We start from the raw sequence: 15078 nt of genomic DNA on the forward strand, positions 1-15078 counted from the left end.
CCCTGGGTGAACTGATGGGCAAGCTCCCACAACAAAATGCAAGTCTCACTGCCACCTTTGGTGAGGTACAGGGTCAAAGCTCTGACTACAGACCAGAGTTCAGTTAGGAACTTGGATGCTTAATGGAACTGACATGAAGAATGTACATATCCATTCAGGGAGGGGCATGGAGAGAATTGAGATTGTCATGGATTGTAAGACTGTGACAGTCCTTCATAGGAAAGAGAGAGGCACATGTCCTGGGGGCAGATGAGTAGTGTACCAACCTGCAAAGAGGACTAGCTTTCATTAAGCAAATGCACAAGGGTACTGCAGCCCCCATGGTGATGTAGGTTGCACATACCTCCATTCAGGTGAGGCGCTGACCTATTACAGTAAAAATATTCTCATTGTGGGAAGCTGGCAAGGACAAACAAACCTCACAGCTACCTGACTGACACCCCCCCCACCAAACTAGCAGCTCTCACACTAGTTGATCCCTATCACTAGTGAATAAATGGGCTTGAGTATGAAAGGGAGGGGTTTGATGATCAGTTGGTATGGGCAAAAAGCACCCAGGAAAACAAAAGGCAAGCCCTCTGCAACTCTTACTTAATGTATTTTTGATGAAGCAGGACCTTGTTGAACAAAACCTGATATAGTGTTTTTAGAATTCAAAGCCTTACATTCAGCACCTCGCAGAGCACTGGTCGGCAAGATAAAGGATGGAGGGGTGGGTCCCAAAATAGTGATGAAGTGCTGGCTTAATGACAGGAAGCAAATGGTGGAACTTGGGTGTGGGGAGTTCTTGTGTGATACGCACATTAATGGGGTGGGTCTGCAAGATCGGTGACAGGTTATATGTTTAATATAGTACATCTTTTTCTGATCAAAACTAAAGACTAAAAAATAAAAGTGAAAGGACAACATGGGTAAAGTAAAAGGTAAACAGGTGACATTTACATTACAGGAAGGGTGGCAAGAAAACTGAATGTGTCTCATGAAGAAAAGAAAGAAGCTGGAAGCAGGGCTGTAAATGACCATGCAACCTGCAGAACAATTCACTAAACGTCACTGATCCAGTTAAAAGAAGCACAGCACAGAATCAAAGAACTTAACAGGAAAAGGGAAACATGAAAAAAATAAAAGTTGAGTACTTGTATGTTAAGAAATCAGCTCTGTGTCAGTAAATGAAAAAATCAAACTACATCAATATGGACAAAAGACATACCTAGAAAAATGCTTCAGCGACTCTTTTCATTGTTATTAATTCAGCTGACTTATCTTCCAACAACAGTTACCCAGGTGAATCTACTCCTCTGCTGTCAACATGCACTGTATCTCAGCAGGATAAGTTATGACATGGGTTCCAGAACCATTCATTTCCTTACCACAGACTCCCTTGTAGATATGCTTCAATTACCAGCGTTCAGTATTGCACTGGCAGCACAGTCACAAAAGTTCAGTATAGTATTTAAAAAAAGGGAACACACTTCTACATAATTGAGTTGGGCTGGGCAGGCAAAAGCCTCATTTCTAATTTAATTAAAGCATTTACCTCATTTGCAGCTTGAATTCAGCAACACATTCCTGAATACAGTTAGTCTTTCTCTGCTTACATACCCGCCTAATAACAAGACAAAGTTTATATACCTCAACTTAACTAACCTTTGCTACAGTAATTGTGTTGGTAGAGGTAATCATCTTCAGGCTGCTGTTGCCAGCGTACAATGTAGTATGACAAATTGCCATTTGGTTCCTCAGGAGGTTTCCACTTCACAATCAACTGAGATGAAGAATTAGAAGCTGAACTCATATCTTGCGGTAGTGAAGGGGCTAAAAAAAAGAAAATTGTGGACATATTAAGACATCTGACTGATATAAACACACTGCTCTACAAAAAGAAAGAAAAACAGTTACCCAAAAGTTCAACTAACTGCAGATGTTTATTTTATTTACTTTTAGCAAACGAGTAGGCTCACTGATCTCATGTATATATGACGCAATGAAAAACTTACATGTGTAGTGATAAGTACATCTCTCAGTTGCTATTATTTAAGCACAGTGTTATGAATTTGAACTTCAGATTTAGCCTTGCTCTTCCAAGATTTATTGCTTTCCTCAAAGTCGAGCCTGGTTAAGTGAACATAATTTAAAAAAAATAATCTAACCCTATACAAAGATTTCCAAGTACAGGAAAACCTTGTAAAGTGAAAAATAAGAAACTGAGAATTGAGAAAGAAGGGAAAATAGTGGAACAGATTAACAGCTTCAAGTATCTGGGAGGGATGGTTAAAGAGAAGTTAAGTATGAATGAGGAGGTCAAAGCTAGAATCAGAGGGGCTGCAGCCAACTGGCACAGTGTTTCAGGTGCAATCATGGTTACAGGCTTGCCAGATTTCTGACAGGCCAGGTAGGGACAAAAAAAAAAAAAAAAAAAAACAGTAGCTCCATGTTTACAGATTTTTGATTGGTCTGTATGCCAGTATATGGGCCAATCAAAAAAAAAAAAAAAAAGTGGAGGCTGTTTCACCGGGATTTTAACCAGCAGTGCAGGAGCCGTGATCGGGCTGCTGATCCCGGGACAGTCCTGCTCATATGGGGACGTCTGGCAACCTTGGGTGCAATACATGACAGAAGAATGCCAAAGAAGCTGAAAAGTGAAATATATAAAATGGTGGTGTGACTAGTACTCCTGTATGGTGCAGAAACATGTGCAGCAGAAGTAGTAAGTGGTGAGGGAAATGAAGTGACTGCGATGGGTAGTAGGATGGACACTGAGAAAAAGAAAGAAAGGAGGAAATAAGAAACCAAAGTAGTTCCAATTGCAGAAAGGTTAAAGAGAACAGATAACAGTGGTTTGTGCACACGTACAGAAAAGCAGAAGACAATCTGGTGAAGAAGATTTGAGGCAGAGAGGAATAAATCAAAAGGAAATGAGGGCATCCAACAAAGGGTGGATGGATTGTATGACAAAAGACTTGTGAAAGTCAGGCAGTTGTGTCGACGAAGATAGAGAGTGGCAAACGTTGACATGACACCCCAACCCCATGCAGAAAATGGGAAAAGGGGGTTGATGATTATAATGTGAAAAATAAGAAAGTGCGCCTCCTTCTGACCCTCTGCTAAGATTTTTATGAAGGTCAGTATATAACGTTCGGAGGCTGAAAGGTATGTTTGTAAGACAGCATTGCTAGGACTGAGACGCCATGGATGTTATATTCTCCTAATTATAAACAGAACTGCTTTAAACAGCACCAGCAGGTACAAAAGCTAGGTCATGGTAAACTCAAAAAAAAAAAAAAAAAACTCAGAATGAAATATGCCATGATATGGATTTGCTAATACTGCAGCAAACTAGATTCATATGTATATACTCAACACAAAAGGCAATAACCAAGGAGTGATCAAAACTACACAGCTGTTGCAGCTAGACACTATGTGCTACACTCATTTCTATCCTTGGCTCATCCCAAACTTGAGGGCATGGCAATTCATCAAATGTACTAACATCAATGTTAGCATCATCCACTAAAATGCAACCATATAGATATTTTCTCCTCAACAAAAGCACAAAAAGCCCCCCCCCCCAAAAAAAAAGGAACAAGCCCCGAGAAATCCATTAACACTTCCAAAACTCTAAATATTTTTTCTGTGCGTTTTTTAGCCCCCAACTCCTACCTGTGCCAGTCAAAAGTCAAGTCCCCCTTCAGACTAGAGCCCATTCAAACCCTAGTGAGGGGGAATCATCCCCAGATACACTAGAATGAGAGCTGTCCAGACATTGAGTCCATTAGAGTTGCCTGCACCTTTGCTGACATCCTGGCTATGACAGCATTCCTATATTTAGCATAACCCCTTCCTTGGGTGGAAAGGTGGGGTGTACAACCCATTTCATGGTGGGGTCACTATGCCTTCTCCTCAAGACAGCGCACACTCCTTTCCACTTGCTTCTTGCAGGCTACTGCTTATTGTGTTTCACACCACACCCGTCTGCTCCCAGGCCATGTGCCCCACAACTTCTTTCAAAGGATCTCTTCAGCATGTGGCTGGTTCTGTCCTTCTCAATTCCATGATGGGCACACCCATCTCCCCTGACAGTTTTATTAAGCTCACAAACTGCAAATCAAAGCTGGGTCATCTATACTGTTGTCAGGCTTTATTTCTCTATGCCAGCAAAGTGGCTCCTTAACTTTAAAACACTAACTCTGAAGTTTCTCAACCCCAGTGAAGTAACATAATATTTTCTTACTCACAGTGACTTCAAAGTTGCTACACTTAATACACAAAAAGAAATAAGCTTCAATATTAAGAGCACAACAGTATGGCATTCAATAAATATCCTAATAATGAATCTCCATTCTCCCCTCAACATTTCTTTACATCTCACGACTGAGCAATATGTCACCACCTTCTGTATATTTTAAGGCATCAAAATCCTCACTAAAAACTTCTTAATTTGGTTTGAATCTTCCATCTTCCTCCTCAATCTTAACATGTGAAATCCACTTTCAAAGTTCAGGAGCTCATATTCGAGAGGCCAAAGTGAAAGTGCTGTGGTCTCTAGGACCTACACTGAACCAAAGATATCACTTAACGTATTCTAGGATATGTTTTAAGGATGCTATTCCACTATAACAGGTGGTCTGCAGAATGAAGTGAGACAAATCTGGATGCTTTCAGATCCTTCAAGACAGGTTCCATAGACAGAATTACCTAAATTTCCTCATTGTTCTTGAAAACTGACTCATCCATTTCTGGTGTGAAGGCAGAGGGGCAGTAGGTTAGTCTGCAAATGCTTTTAGAATCCCATGTCTCTCTTCCTGGAAGGTTCATAGGTTGGTACTAGGCTATCAGTCCTAGGGCTTTATACAAGCCTAGTCATAACAATTCCCTGGATATTTCTTCTCACAATATTTACTTCCCTGGACCCTTAATCTAGCAGGGCGACTGACGTGATCCTCGGGGTGAATTTCCTATCTCCCATCCAGTCATCAAGGTTCCTTTTGAAGAGGGCCAAGGAGGTGCTCTGCTTGACATGTATGGGCAGTCTATTTCAGAGTATGGGGAGTCTCTGGGTCAGGAACCTATCCCTCTAGAATGTTTTGTTCATTGTGATGACAAGGTTTAGATCCCTGGAGCGTGTGGCTCTGAGGGATTGGGATTTCTTTAAGTGGAGCATGTCCAACAGCTCAGGGTTTGACGTGGCCTTGTACATTAAGCAGAGATCGCCTCTGAGTAGACAATATGCCACAGAGTATAGCTGGAGTTTTTTTTAGATGGTCAGCATAGGGCATCTGCTTTAGGCCTGTAATTCTTTTAGTGAGGTATTTCAGCGGCCTTTCCAGCTGTTGCAGATGTCTTGTGAGGTACATATCAAATGGGGTGTTGTACTCTATAATGGGTCTAATGAGGGATGAGTACAATAGGACACTGACCTCCTTTTTTCTGGATGAAAAACCCTTAGTGATGATGTGTGCCACACAGAAGGATTTCCTGACTGTTGTGGCGATGTGGTTATCGAAGGTGAGACCAGTGTCAACCTGTGTCCCCAAGTCTCTCATCACACTTTCAGTGTTTAGTGTACTGCCACCTATGTGGTAATTTATAGGTACATGGTTTTTCCCAAAGGGGATAACTATACATTTCTTGGCATTAAGCTTGAGCCCATGGCTCTGGCACCAAGCATCTGTTTCTGTAAGGCTCTTTTGTAGAATATCCACATAATTTGGGGATTCAATGATGGCTCCCAGTTTGCTGTCATCTGCAAACTTTGTTAGCCATAGTTCCTTAGTGTTGGCCTGTACTTCAGAGTAGATGCCAAACAAGAGCGGTCCCAGGACTGAACCCTGAGGTACTCCACTTGTCAGTTGTCTGGAGCTGGATTTGGAGTCAGCTACTTTTACAGTCTGGGTTCTGTCGGTAAGCCAGTTGGCAACCCATCGAGTGACGTAGCGATTTATGCCCAGCTTAGTAAGTTTATCTATGATTCCAGAGTGGGGGATGGTATCGAAAGCCTTGGCGAGGTCCAGAGGCTGTGTGGACCTCCTTACCCTCATCCACAGCTCTGGAGACTGATTTGAAGAAGTCAATCAGGTTCAGGAGACAAGATCGTCCCTTCACGAACCCAAACTGGGTGGGGTCCAGTGTTTGAAGGTTGCCACTGTCTTTGTTTATAAGTTCCATGACAATGCATTCCATGCCCTTGCAGTTCGGGCTCATCAGACTGATGGGACGGTAGTTCCTGGGATCCAAGGTGGATCCCCCCTTGTGGAGTGAGATAACTGCAGCTGTGCGCCACTCAGTGGGCACAAAGCTTGAGGTGAGGCTATGATTAAACATGACACTAAGGTGAGGTGAATCATCAAGATGCCAAGTTACAGGGAAAGGAGGCCTTAGGCCTCATTATTCCTGTCTACCTCAAAACAATTAACCTCCATTTCAGATACAGAGGAACTACGGTAGAAAATCCAAGGACCACAACTGGGATCCTTGAAACTCCAAGGATGAATGTATAAACATGGTAATGTATAAAGGGTGCAGATGCAGTAAGAGAAGAGTAATTCCCTTACTTCAAGGTACACTGATCTTGAAGTTAGTATTTGGTAGATGAAGGTGAAACAGACCTCCCAACCTTTACAAAAACTCCTTTACAGCATTACAGATGGTTTCAACATTGACATTCTTGCAACTGCATTTTATTTTTAAAAGATAAAGGATCTGCAATTATTGATCTTACACTTCTGCCATGGTGCCAAGGAACGGGAGAAAGGGAGATTACCCTAACCACTAGCTGCAAAAGTGATCAGCCTTGCACTCACCCAATTGGTGAGGCAGTGTGCAAATTGCAGATGTGAACTGGAGGTCAGCTGACAGTTCCCCAGTACCTGGGCTATAGTACATCTGAGGTAGTATTTGGTTATGAGAGACTTGTATGTGGCCTTTAGTCAAACTATGTAAAAGGTGCAGTTATCTACTTCAAAGCTGAGTGGCCTTGTCAGGGATATTCTTAAAATGTTCTTAATGCATTGCCAGCTTACAACTGCAGCAAAAGTTGGTAAACAAACTATAAAGAAGGGATTAAAACAAGTTCAAAGTTTCAGTTTGGCACTACCCTTGAATAAACAAGGATTGAGATAAAGTCATCATCATCTTTCGGCTGTTCCCATTAGGGGTCACCACAGAGGATAAGTTTCCATTTCTTCCTGTCCTCTGCATCTTGCTCTGTCACACCAACCACCTGCATGTCCTCCCTCAACATCCATAAACCTTATCTTAGGCCTTCCTCTTTTCCTGTTACCCTCATCCTTAGCATCTTTTTCCCCAATATACTCAGCATCCCTCCTCAGCATATGTCCAAACCAACGTAATCTTGCCTCTCTGGCTTTGTCTCCAAACCTTCCAACCTGGGCTGACCCTCTAATACACTTATTCCTAATCCTGTCCACCCTTGTCACACCCAGAGCAAATATTAACATCTTTAACTCTGCCACATCCAGCTCTAACTCCTGCCTTTTTGTCAATGCCACTGTCTCCAACCCATATAACATAGCTGGTCTCACTACCCTCTTGTAGACCTTCCCTTTCACTCTTACTGGTACTCGTCTGTCACAAATCACTCCTGACACTTCTCCACCCACTCCATCCTGCCTGTACTCTCTTCTTCACCTCTCTTCCACACTCACCATTACTCTGAACTATTGACCCAAGAATTTAAACTCATCCACCTTCGCCACCTCTACTCCTTGCATCCTCACCATTCCTCTATCCTCCCTCTTATTCTCACACATATATTCTTAGTCCTGTGACCTTCATTCCTCTTCTCTCTAGGACATATCTCCATCTCTCCAGGGTCTCCTCCACCTGTTCCCTACTCTCACTACAGATCACAATGTCATCTGCAAACATCATAGTCCACGGGGACGCCTGTCTGATCTCGGCTGCCAACCTGTCCATCACCACTGCAAATAAGAAAGGGCTCAAAGATGATCCTTGATGTAATCCCACCTCCACCTTAAACGCATCCATCACTCCCACTGCAGACCTCACCAGTGTCACACTACCCTCGTACATATCCTGTACCACTCTTACATACTTCTCTGACACTCCCGACTTCCTCATACAATACAACAACTCATCTCTAGGCACCCTGTCATATGCTTTCTCCAAGTCTACAAAAACACAATGCAACTCCTTCTGACCTTCTCTGTACTTCTCCATCAACACTCTCAGAGCAAACATCGTATCTGTAGTACTCTTTCCTGGCATGAAACCATTCTGCTGATCACTATTCATCATGTCCCTTCTTAACCTAGTAAAATGCTAAAAAAAAATGCTAGCAAATGTACCTTTCAGGGGGAAATATAAGAGGGGCAGTCAGACTGTTTTTTTTTGAATGAGGAGAGGAGGACATGCCCCAAGAAGTGAAGAGTACCCTCACATTTAATGTTTCAACAGCTGTCTACACCAAGAGGAGTAAAAGAGTAAAATCTGTCTATATATGGAAAGCCTCAGCTGCCAATCCTAGCCATCTGCAAAAAGGGGTTATTCAGGCAAAGTATATCCCCAGTCAACCCCATCTCCACTCTCTCCTACCTCAACCCTCTGAAGAACTGTCTTTTGCTGGACACTGCGATCTGGAACAGAAAGTGGATGGAGCGAACACTGCAACAATGTTCCTACTCAACCGTCTGTATTTTGTTTAGCACTTTTTGTTCCCCTTACATCATTCTATAGCACCCTTCTCTAGTGCCTCACTTTCATCATTGTGTCTGTTAGTCTCTCCCAACAGCACTGACCTTTTTCTGTTGTTGTTGTAGGCTGGGGAAAGAGTGGATCCTAAAGGAATGGGGGGGGGGGGTTTGGCCATCCTATCATCCGTCAGGGGGTATTTTTTTTTTTTTTTTAAGGCCTACCCCATTGCTCCCCCTCTCATTTTGGTTATACGGTTTTGTTTGTCTGAGGGTGGGCATGTAAAGCGGATATGTGGAATATCACCCAACCTCCACATCAGGTCAGTCAGATCCACCACCCTTCCCTCTCTTTGGACCATGCCTCCCATGCAAAATGGCCCCAGCCTTCACCAGTGATCATCATAAGAAAAGCCACTCAACCCTCCTAGGATGGGCATAGCCATCCTCCCTGCCACTCCGTCAGTTGCCTAAGCCACTAACTGAACTCTGGGTCTGCTGGTCTGCACTCAGGACTTTATCCTTCTACAACATCTGTTGTTATGGTGAATTGCTCTCAACAGTACTATGAACTTTATATGCATCACTTGTTGTTGTGTCTTTCGGCTTTTCCCGGTTAGGGGTCACCACAGTGGAACTCCAGTCCGCTAATGATTGGCAGTAGATTTTTACGTGCAGAGTTGCCGGCTCTGACACACAACTCTGACACACAACCTTCAACGAAGGTACGCCCATTCACGCATGTCTCCACACAGAAGATGCTCTAGCTGAGAATCGAACAGGACAACGTCTTACTGTGAGGCGACAACACTACCGCAGCACTGTTGTTGTGGAATTTTTGACCAATGGAAAAAATACCACAAGCATTACTCAGGCATGTAGACAGGCAGTTCTTGCAGTTTATTCAGTTAAATGAGTTTATGCAATGCAGCAGCCCTGAATCCTGCCCGGCTTTTTGACTACCTATCCAGTATATAGTACTTTAGAGAGATATGGATGAAGGGCCCCCACTGGCTATTTCTGTAAATGCTCCAATTAAAGACATGCCTAAAGAAACCCACATGCAGAGGCTGCTCTTGCATGAAAATCTCATATAGTACTGAGAGAGTGTGGGGGTTTTCTGGGGATGCAAATAAGTACATATCCAGCAACCCTACCTCTCATTAGGCTTCTAGAAAACATCTGTTTCGGTGTCAGTCAGGAGTCTGTATTTATCCATTTCCCAGATACATGCGGCTTTGAGGGTCACATAACATGCATGCAAGTTTGCATCCTTAATCTGCAGGAGGGTATTCCCTCCACTATTTATCTATCACATTACTGTGGTGTTGTCCTTGGTGAATAGCAGCACTTCTGGACTCTATATAGATCTAAACGTCTTGATGGTCAGGACTACTGTTAACATTTGAGACTGATGTAAGCCTTAATTGAGTCTGGCCTCTTTCTAGACCTTAAAGCTGCCTGAGTGGGCTTTCCAAGCTAAGTCAAAAAATCATTAGTTGATGAGAATTCGCTATGCTCTGAATGAGAAAATGGTAAGCCATCATTCTCTCTCACCTAACTCTTGCCCAGTAGGAAAAATCCTTCTGTATACATGAAAGAACCAGAAAATCCTTGTCTATAGGCAACTAAGAGGGAATGCCATATGGTCCACATAGGTCATTTCACTGGTCTCTGAATGGGAGGATTCAGACTCCATGGGGAAGGGAGGAATAATTCCTTTGTTCCTTTCTAGGTAGGGACTCCTGGACACTGATGCTTGATCTGAATATGACTCTAGGATCTTAAAAAAAAAGAAAAGTCTTGAGTCAATCTTATCCGGTCTTGAGAGGAGGTTTGGGAGAGTGGCTCAGCAGAGGGTCAACACAAGCTCATGCTGAGGCAAGACGGTGGACATCTAATCTTTGAATGTCTTGACCTTGTTTTGGGGGGATGGTGATCACCTTGGATGTCTCCGACTGTGGGCAGGTGTCGGTAACATCCATCTTCGACCCCAGAAGTACTCATGGACAAGAACTCTTGGACTACCTCCCCCATCTTCAATCATGAAGAAACGGGCATTGGAACTACAGGTCCACAAGGAAGCAGTCAGTCTTAATGCTGAATTGTGTTCAATCAGAAGGATGTGTTCATGTGCAAAAGTGAGTTGGGGGCTCCTGAGGAGCACTGCTGGAGATGTTGGTCCAAGCAGGTTTCAGTTGGAGCTGCAAACACTCCTCATCAGACCCGATGGCTTTAGGACTTCTGAGATGTACACTAACATTCCTGAAATTCCTTCTCTCGAGGATGTTTATCTGTTTGTTAACCAGAAGTCCACTGGACGCATTCTCATTTTCACAGATGACCTAGGAACATTCCCTGGTTAGGTGACTTCCTCAAAGTCGCACAGTAGGTATACTGAGACTCAGGGAAGCAGCTTGTTGGCAGTTCATAGCCTTACTCCTCTGCACTGTCAAACATACTTGTGCTTTGAGCGAGCTGCCCACAGAAATTTGCCCAATGCCATGGCTGTCCAGGAGCATAGCATTTTCTGGTTCAAGCAGTCCTGGAAAGATTTGATTCTCTGCTTGATGGTCTTTTGGATGAATCGAGCACCATGGAGACAGGAGATGATACTGTGTCCCATCCCCATAAAACACATACACTAATTAAGAAAGTCTCTGGAGGTTATCTGCTTCCTACACATAGCTGTGCAAGTTATTGAATTGACATCCCACAATCTATAGTACCCGATTCTCAAAATCTCCTAAGCTTTGAAACGCACAAAAAATTACATTAAGACATGTTTTCCTAACAACATGGGAACTGACTGTACTCTGGAACCAGCCAAACGGACTGACTGTTGATACTAAAGTAACTCACGCTATCTTCTCAATATACTGAGGCTAGAAGAAAAATACAGCCGTGTACACTTACCATAAATGCAGATGTTCGAGTGTATTAACTGCTGCAGTAATTACATTTGGGTAATCTGCTGGCAAGTTGCCCTCAGTCGGCCTGAATTCCAAAGTCTTAGGTCCTGCGTCAGTTGCTGTCTCCTCTTCCATGATGTCAGGTCGTCAGGGGGTATAAAACAGGCAGCCAACGCCATTTTCTTTAGTTTTTCTTGCCCCAGATGTCAGGTGCCCCCCAAATGGGTAGCAAAAATATATATAAACTATATATATATATGCAACAATATAAACTTTACCTTCATCTATAAGCAAATACACCACAAAGGCTGTAGAAAATAGTGAAGGAGAGAAACTCCAGAATAAAAGGGTGATGACGGGTGGGTAACCTGGACTGCAACAGTGAATACACTCGAACATCTACATTTATGGTAAGTGTACACAACTGTACTATGTTCTTCATGTTTCACTATCGCAGTCATTACATTTAGGTAGAATCCCAAAGCTATGGATGGGAGGCTGGAGCTAAACTGCATTAAGGGCAGCTATAAGGCCCTGCAGAACTGCAGTGGCAAAGCCTGCCCTGGACTTAGAGTAGAGAGGCACATGATAATGCTTTGTAAAAGTGTGAACAGAACTCCAAGTAGCAGCCTCTAGAATGTCTTTGGTTGGTACCCCTCTGAGAAAAGCTGCTGATGTAGATGCAGCCCTGGTGGAATGAGACCTAATACCCTTGGGCACCGATTTACCATGGTGTAAGTAGCAGAAACGAATGCGGTGGCTTATCCACTTTGAAATAGCCTTTCCCTCTGATCCTGCAGCAAATGCCACTAGTAGCTGCTCAGTTTTTCTTACAGCTTTATTCCTGCTCAAGTAGAATCTTAATTGTCTGTGTACATCCAAGGAATGCAGAATCCACTCCCCCTTGTTCTGCGGATTTTGATAAAACGTTGGCAGATGAATAGTTTGGTTAAGAGCCACACTGGAAACCACCTTAGGCATAAAGGAAGGATTGGTCCTGAGGGACACCCTGTCTGGGTAAAATATGATAAAAGGCTCCACAGCATTGAGGGCCTGTAGCTCTGAAACCCTTCTTGCTGAAGTAATTGCCAGGAGCAAAGCTGTTTTTTCATGATAAGAACTTTAGATCTGCAGTAGCAGCTGTTCAAATGGAGGCAGGGTGAGCTTTTCCAACACATAATTGAGGTCCCATGCAGGAACTGGTGATCTTCTGGGAGGCCTTAAATTTTTGGCCCTCTAAGATACTGTATTAGCAAAGGATGAGAAAAAATTGGTGGCTCTGTGTTGTAATGAGCCGAGATGGCAGAGGCATAGATTTTTATTGATGAAAAAGATAGGCCTCTGTCAAGCATCTCAGTCAAGTATTGCAAAATATGAGGAATATATGGCTCTGCTGTGTCAGTTCCTTGTGCTTGGTTCCAAGCACAGAATCTCTTCCATTTATCAGCATAAGATTTTCTAGTACTAGGCCTTCTGGCTTCCAAAATGACATCTATCACAGATTTACTGAGAGGTGTTGTTTGAATAACTACATGATCAGCCATGCTGCCAGGTTCACTGTTTGTAGCTGATTGTGCAGGATCTGATTGTTTTGCTGAGACAGTAAGTGAGGTATTTGAGGCAAGTACCAAGCTGGGAATTGAGACATATTCCTTAGAATTGGGTACCAGTATTGGCAGGGCCAATCCGGGGCAATTAGTATCATCTTTGGTTTTTCTTGTCTGACCTTTAGTAGGACCTTGGGAAGAAGAGGCAGAGGAGGAAAGGCGTAAACTGATAGGTTTTTCCAACTGAAGGATAGGGCATCCACTTTCCATGCTGGTCTGTGATAAGTCCTTGTGCAGAATTTGTCCAGTTGATAATTCCGAGGAGAGGCAAATAGGTCTATGTCCGGGCTCCCCCATTTCTTTGTTATCATGCTGAAGACTTGTGGATCTAGTTTCCACTCATGAGGGTCCATAAGGTTTCTTAAGTCGTCTGCCAGAGTATTTTGCTTTCCTGGCAGGAATTGAGCTTGAAGATGTACTTGGTAAGTCAAGGCTTTGTCCCACAGTGCCATGGCTAGTCTGCAAAGGGGGTATTAGTGGTGCCCCCCTGCTTGTTTCACAAATGCCAGATGCTGAAGAAGAATGTCCTTGTTCTCTGCTTGAATGAGACAGTCATCCAAGTAAGGATAGATTTGTATACTTCTTTGTCTGCAAAATGCAATTACTGGTGCCAAGCACTTTGTAAAGACCCTGGGCGCAGTAGATAAGCCAAAGGGCAGTGCAGAGAATTGGTAATGCATAAAGCCAGTCTTGAAACGGGAGGTATCGTCTGCACGATTCCCTTATTGGGGTATGCAGGTATGCCTCTTTTAAGTCTAATGTCACCAGCCAAGCATTCTTGCCCAGCATGGGCAGAAGCTGCTGCAAAGTTAGCATTTTGAATTTTGGAATGTCCAGGAATGTGTTCAAAATTGATAAATCCAGTATTGGGCGCCAGGCCTGGTCTTTTCTGGGTACCAAGAACAGTCTTGAATAAAACCCTTGTCCTTTTTCCTGTTCTGGCACTGGCTGAATAGCCCCATATCCATGAGGGACGTAACTTGTTTGTGCCTCTGCCCACTGATTTTTTGACAGATATGGCCAACCATTTGCAATTGGCAGTGTGTGGAAGTGGAATCTGTATCCCTGAGATACTATGTTTAACACCCACTTGTCCTGGGTTATTAACTGCCAATTTTGAGCATAAAGTGCTAATTTTCCCCCTAAGGGTGCTGCCAAAAGATAAGTGCTTGGTGATGGCAGAGGAAGTCATTGAGACTGTTTACTGTATGGTTGCGCTTTATTTCCTCCAGATTTGGAGGTAAAAGCACCCCGTTGCTTTGACTTGTAAGAATCTTGTGACTGGTATCTAGAACCTTTAGGGCGCCTGGATTTACCCTGTGGAGCTCTGTCGGACACAGGATAGGACCAATTTTTTTGTAGGCCAAGGTCTACTGAATCTCGGTGGCTGCACTTGTAAGAAGTCTTTTACAGTTTGCATAGACTTAGCTTTGTCTTCCATTTTCTTTCAAACCTCTTCTGCCTTAATACCAAACAGAGTATCATGCTGTAAAGGTGCATCCAGCAATTTAGCTTTAACATGATCAGGCAAATTTTGCTCTTTAAGCCAGGCATGCCTCCTAAACACAGATCCAGTAACTGTGGCCCTGCAGGAGGCCTCTAAGGAATCAAAACCACATTGCAAAGTATGCTTTCCAACTTGTTCTGCTGCATGCAATAATTCCTGCAATTCTTTATTTTCTGCACATTCAGAAATCAACATAATTTTCTGTTTCAGTAATCCCATAACATGTTGCTGATACCTGAGCGTATGAAACTGGCAGTTTAAGGCCCTAATTGCCAAGGTTGCAGATGTATAAACCTTCTTTCCCCATCTATCCAGAGCCCTGGAATCTCTGACAGAGGGGGTAGGATTTTTTGCTGTTGAGGCCTTAACACCTTTTGGACCCT

General features: G+C 43.3%; 1 protein-coding gene across 1 annotated transcript in view; it reads right to left on the reverse strand.

The window, feature by feature from the left end:
* The window catches only part of IGF1R (insulin like growth factor 1 receptor), a 1987642-nt gene that overhangs the window by 570600 nt on the left and 1401964 nt on the right, over window positions 1-15078 (reverse strand). The window contains exon 9 of the mRNA XM_044078384.1: window positions 1648-1815. Within this exon, the coding sequence (XP_043934319.1) occupies window positions 1648-1815 (168 nt within the window). The remainder of the gene's footprint in view (window positions 1-1647; window positions 1816-15078) is intronic.

This window comes from Protopterus annectens, chromosome 7.part0 (genome assembly GCF_019279795.1).
Source record: "Protopterus annectens isolate FY-2018-M chromosome 7.part0, PAN1.0, whole genome shotgun sequence".
Classification (NCBI taxonomy): Eukaryota; Metazoa; Chordata; order Ceratodontiformes; family Protopteridae; genus Protopterus; species Protopterus annectens.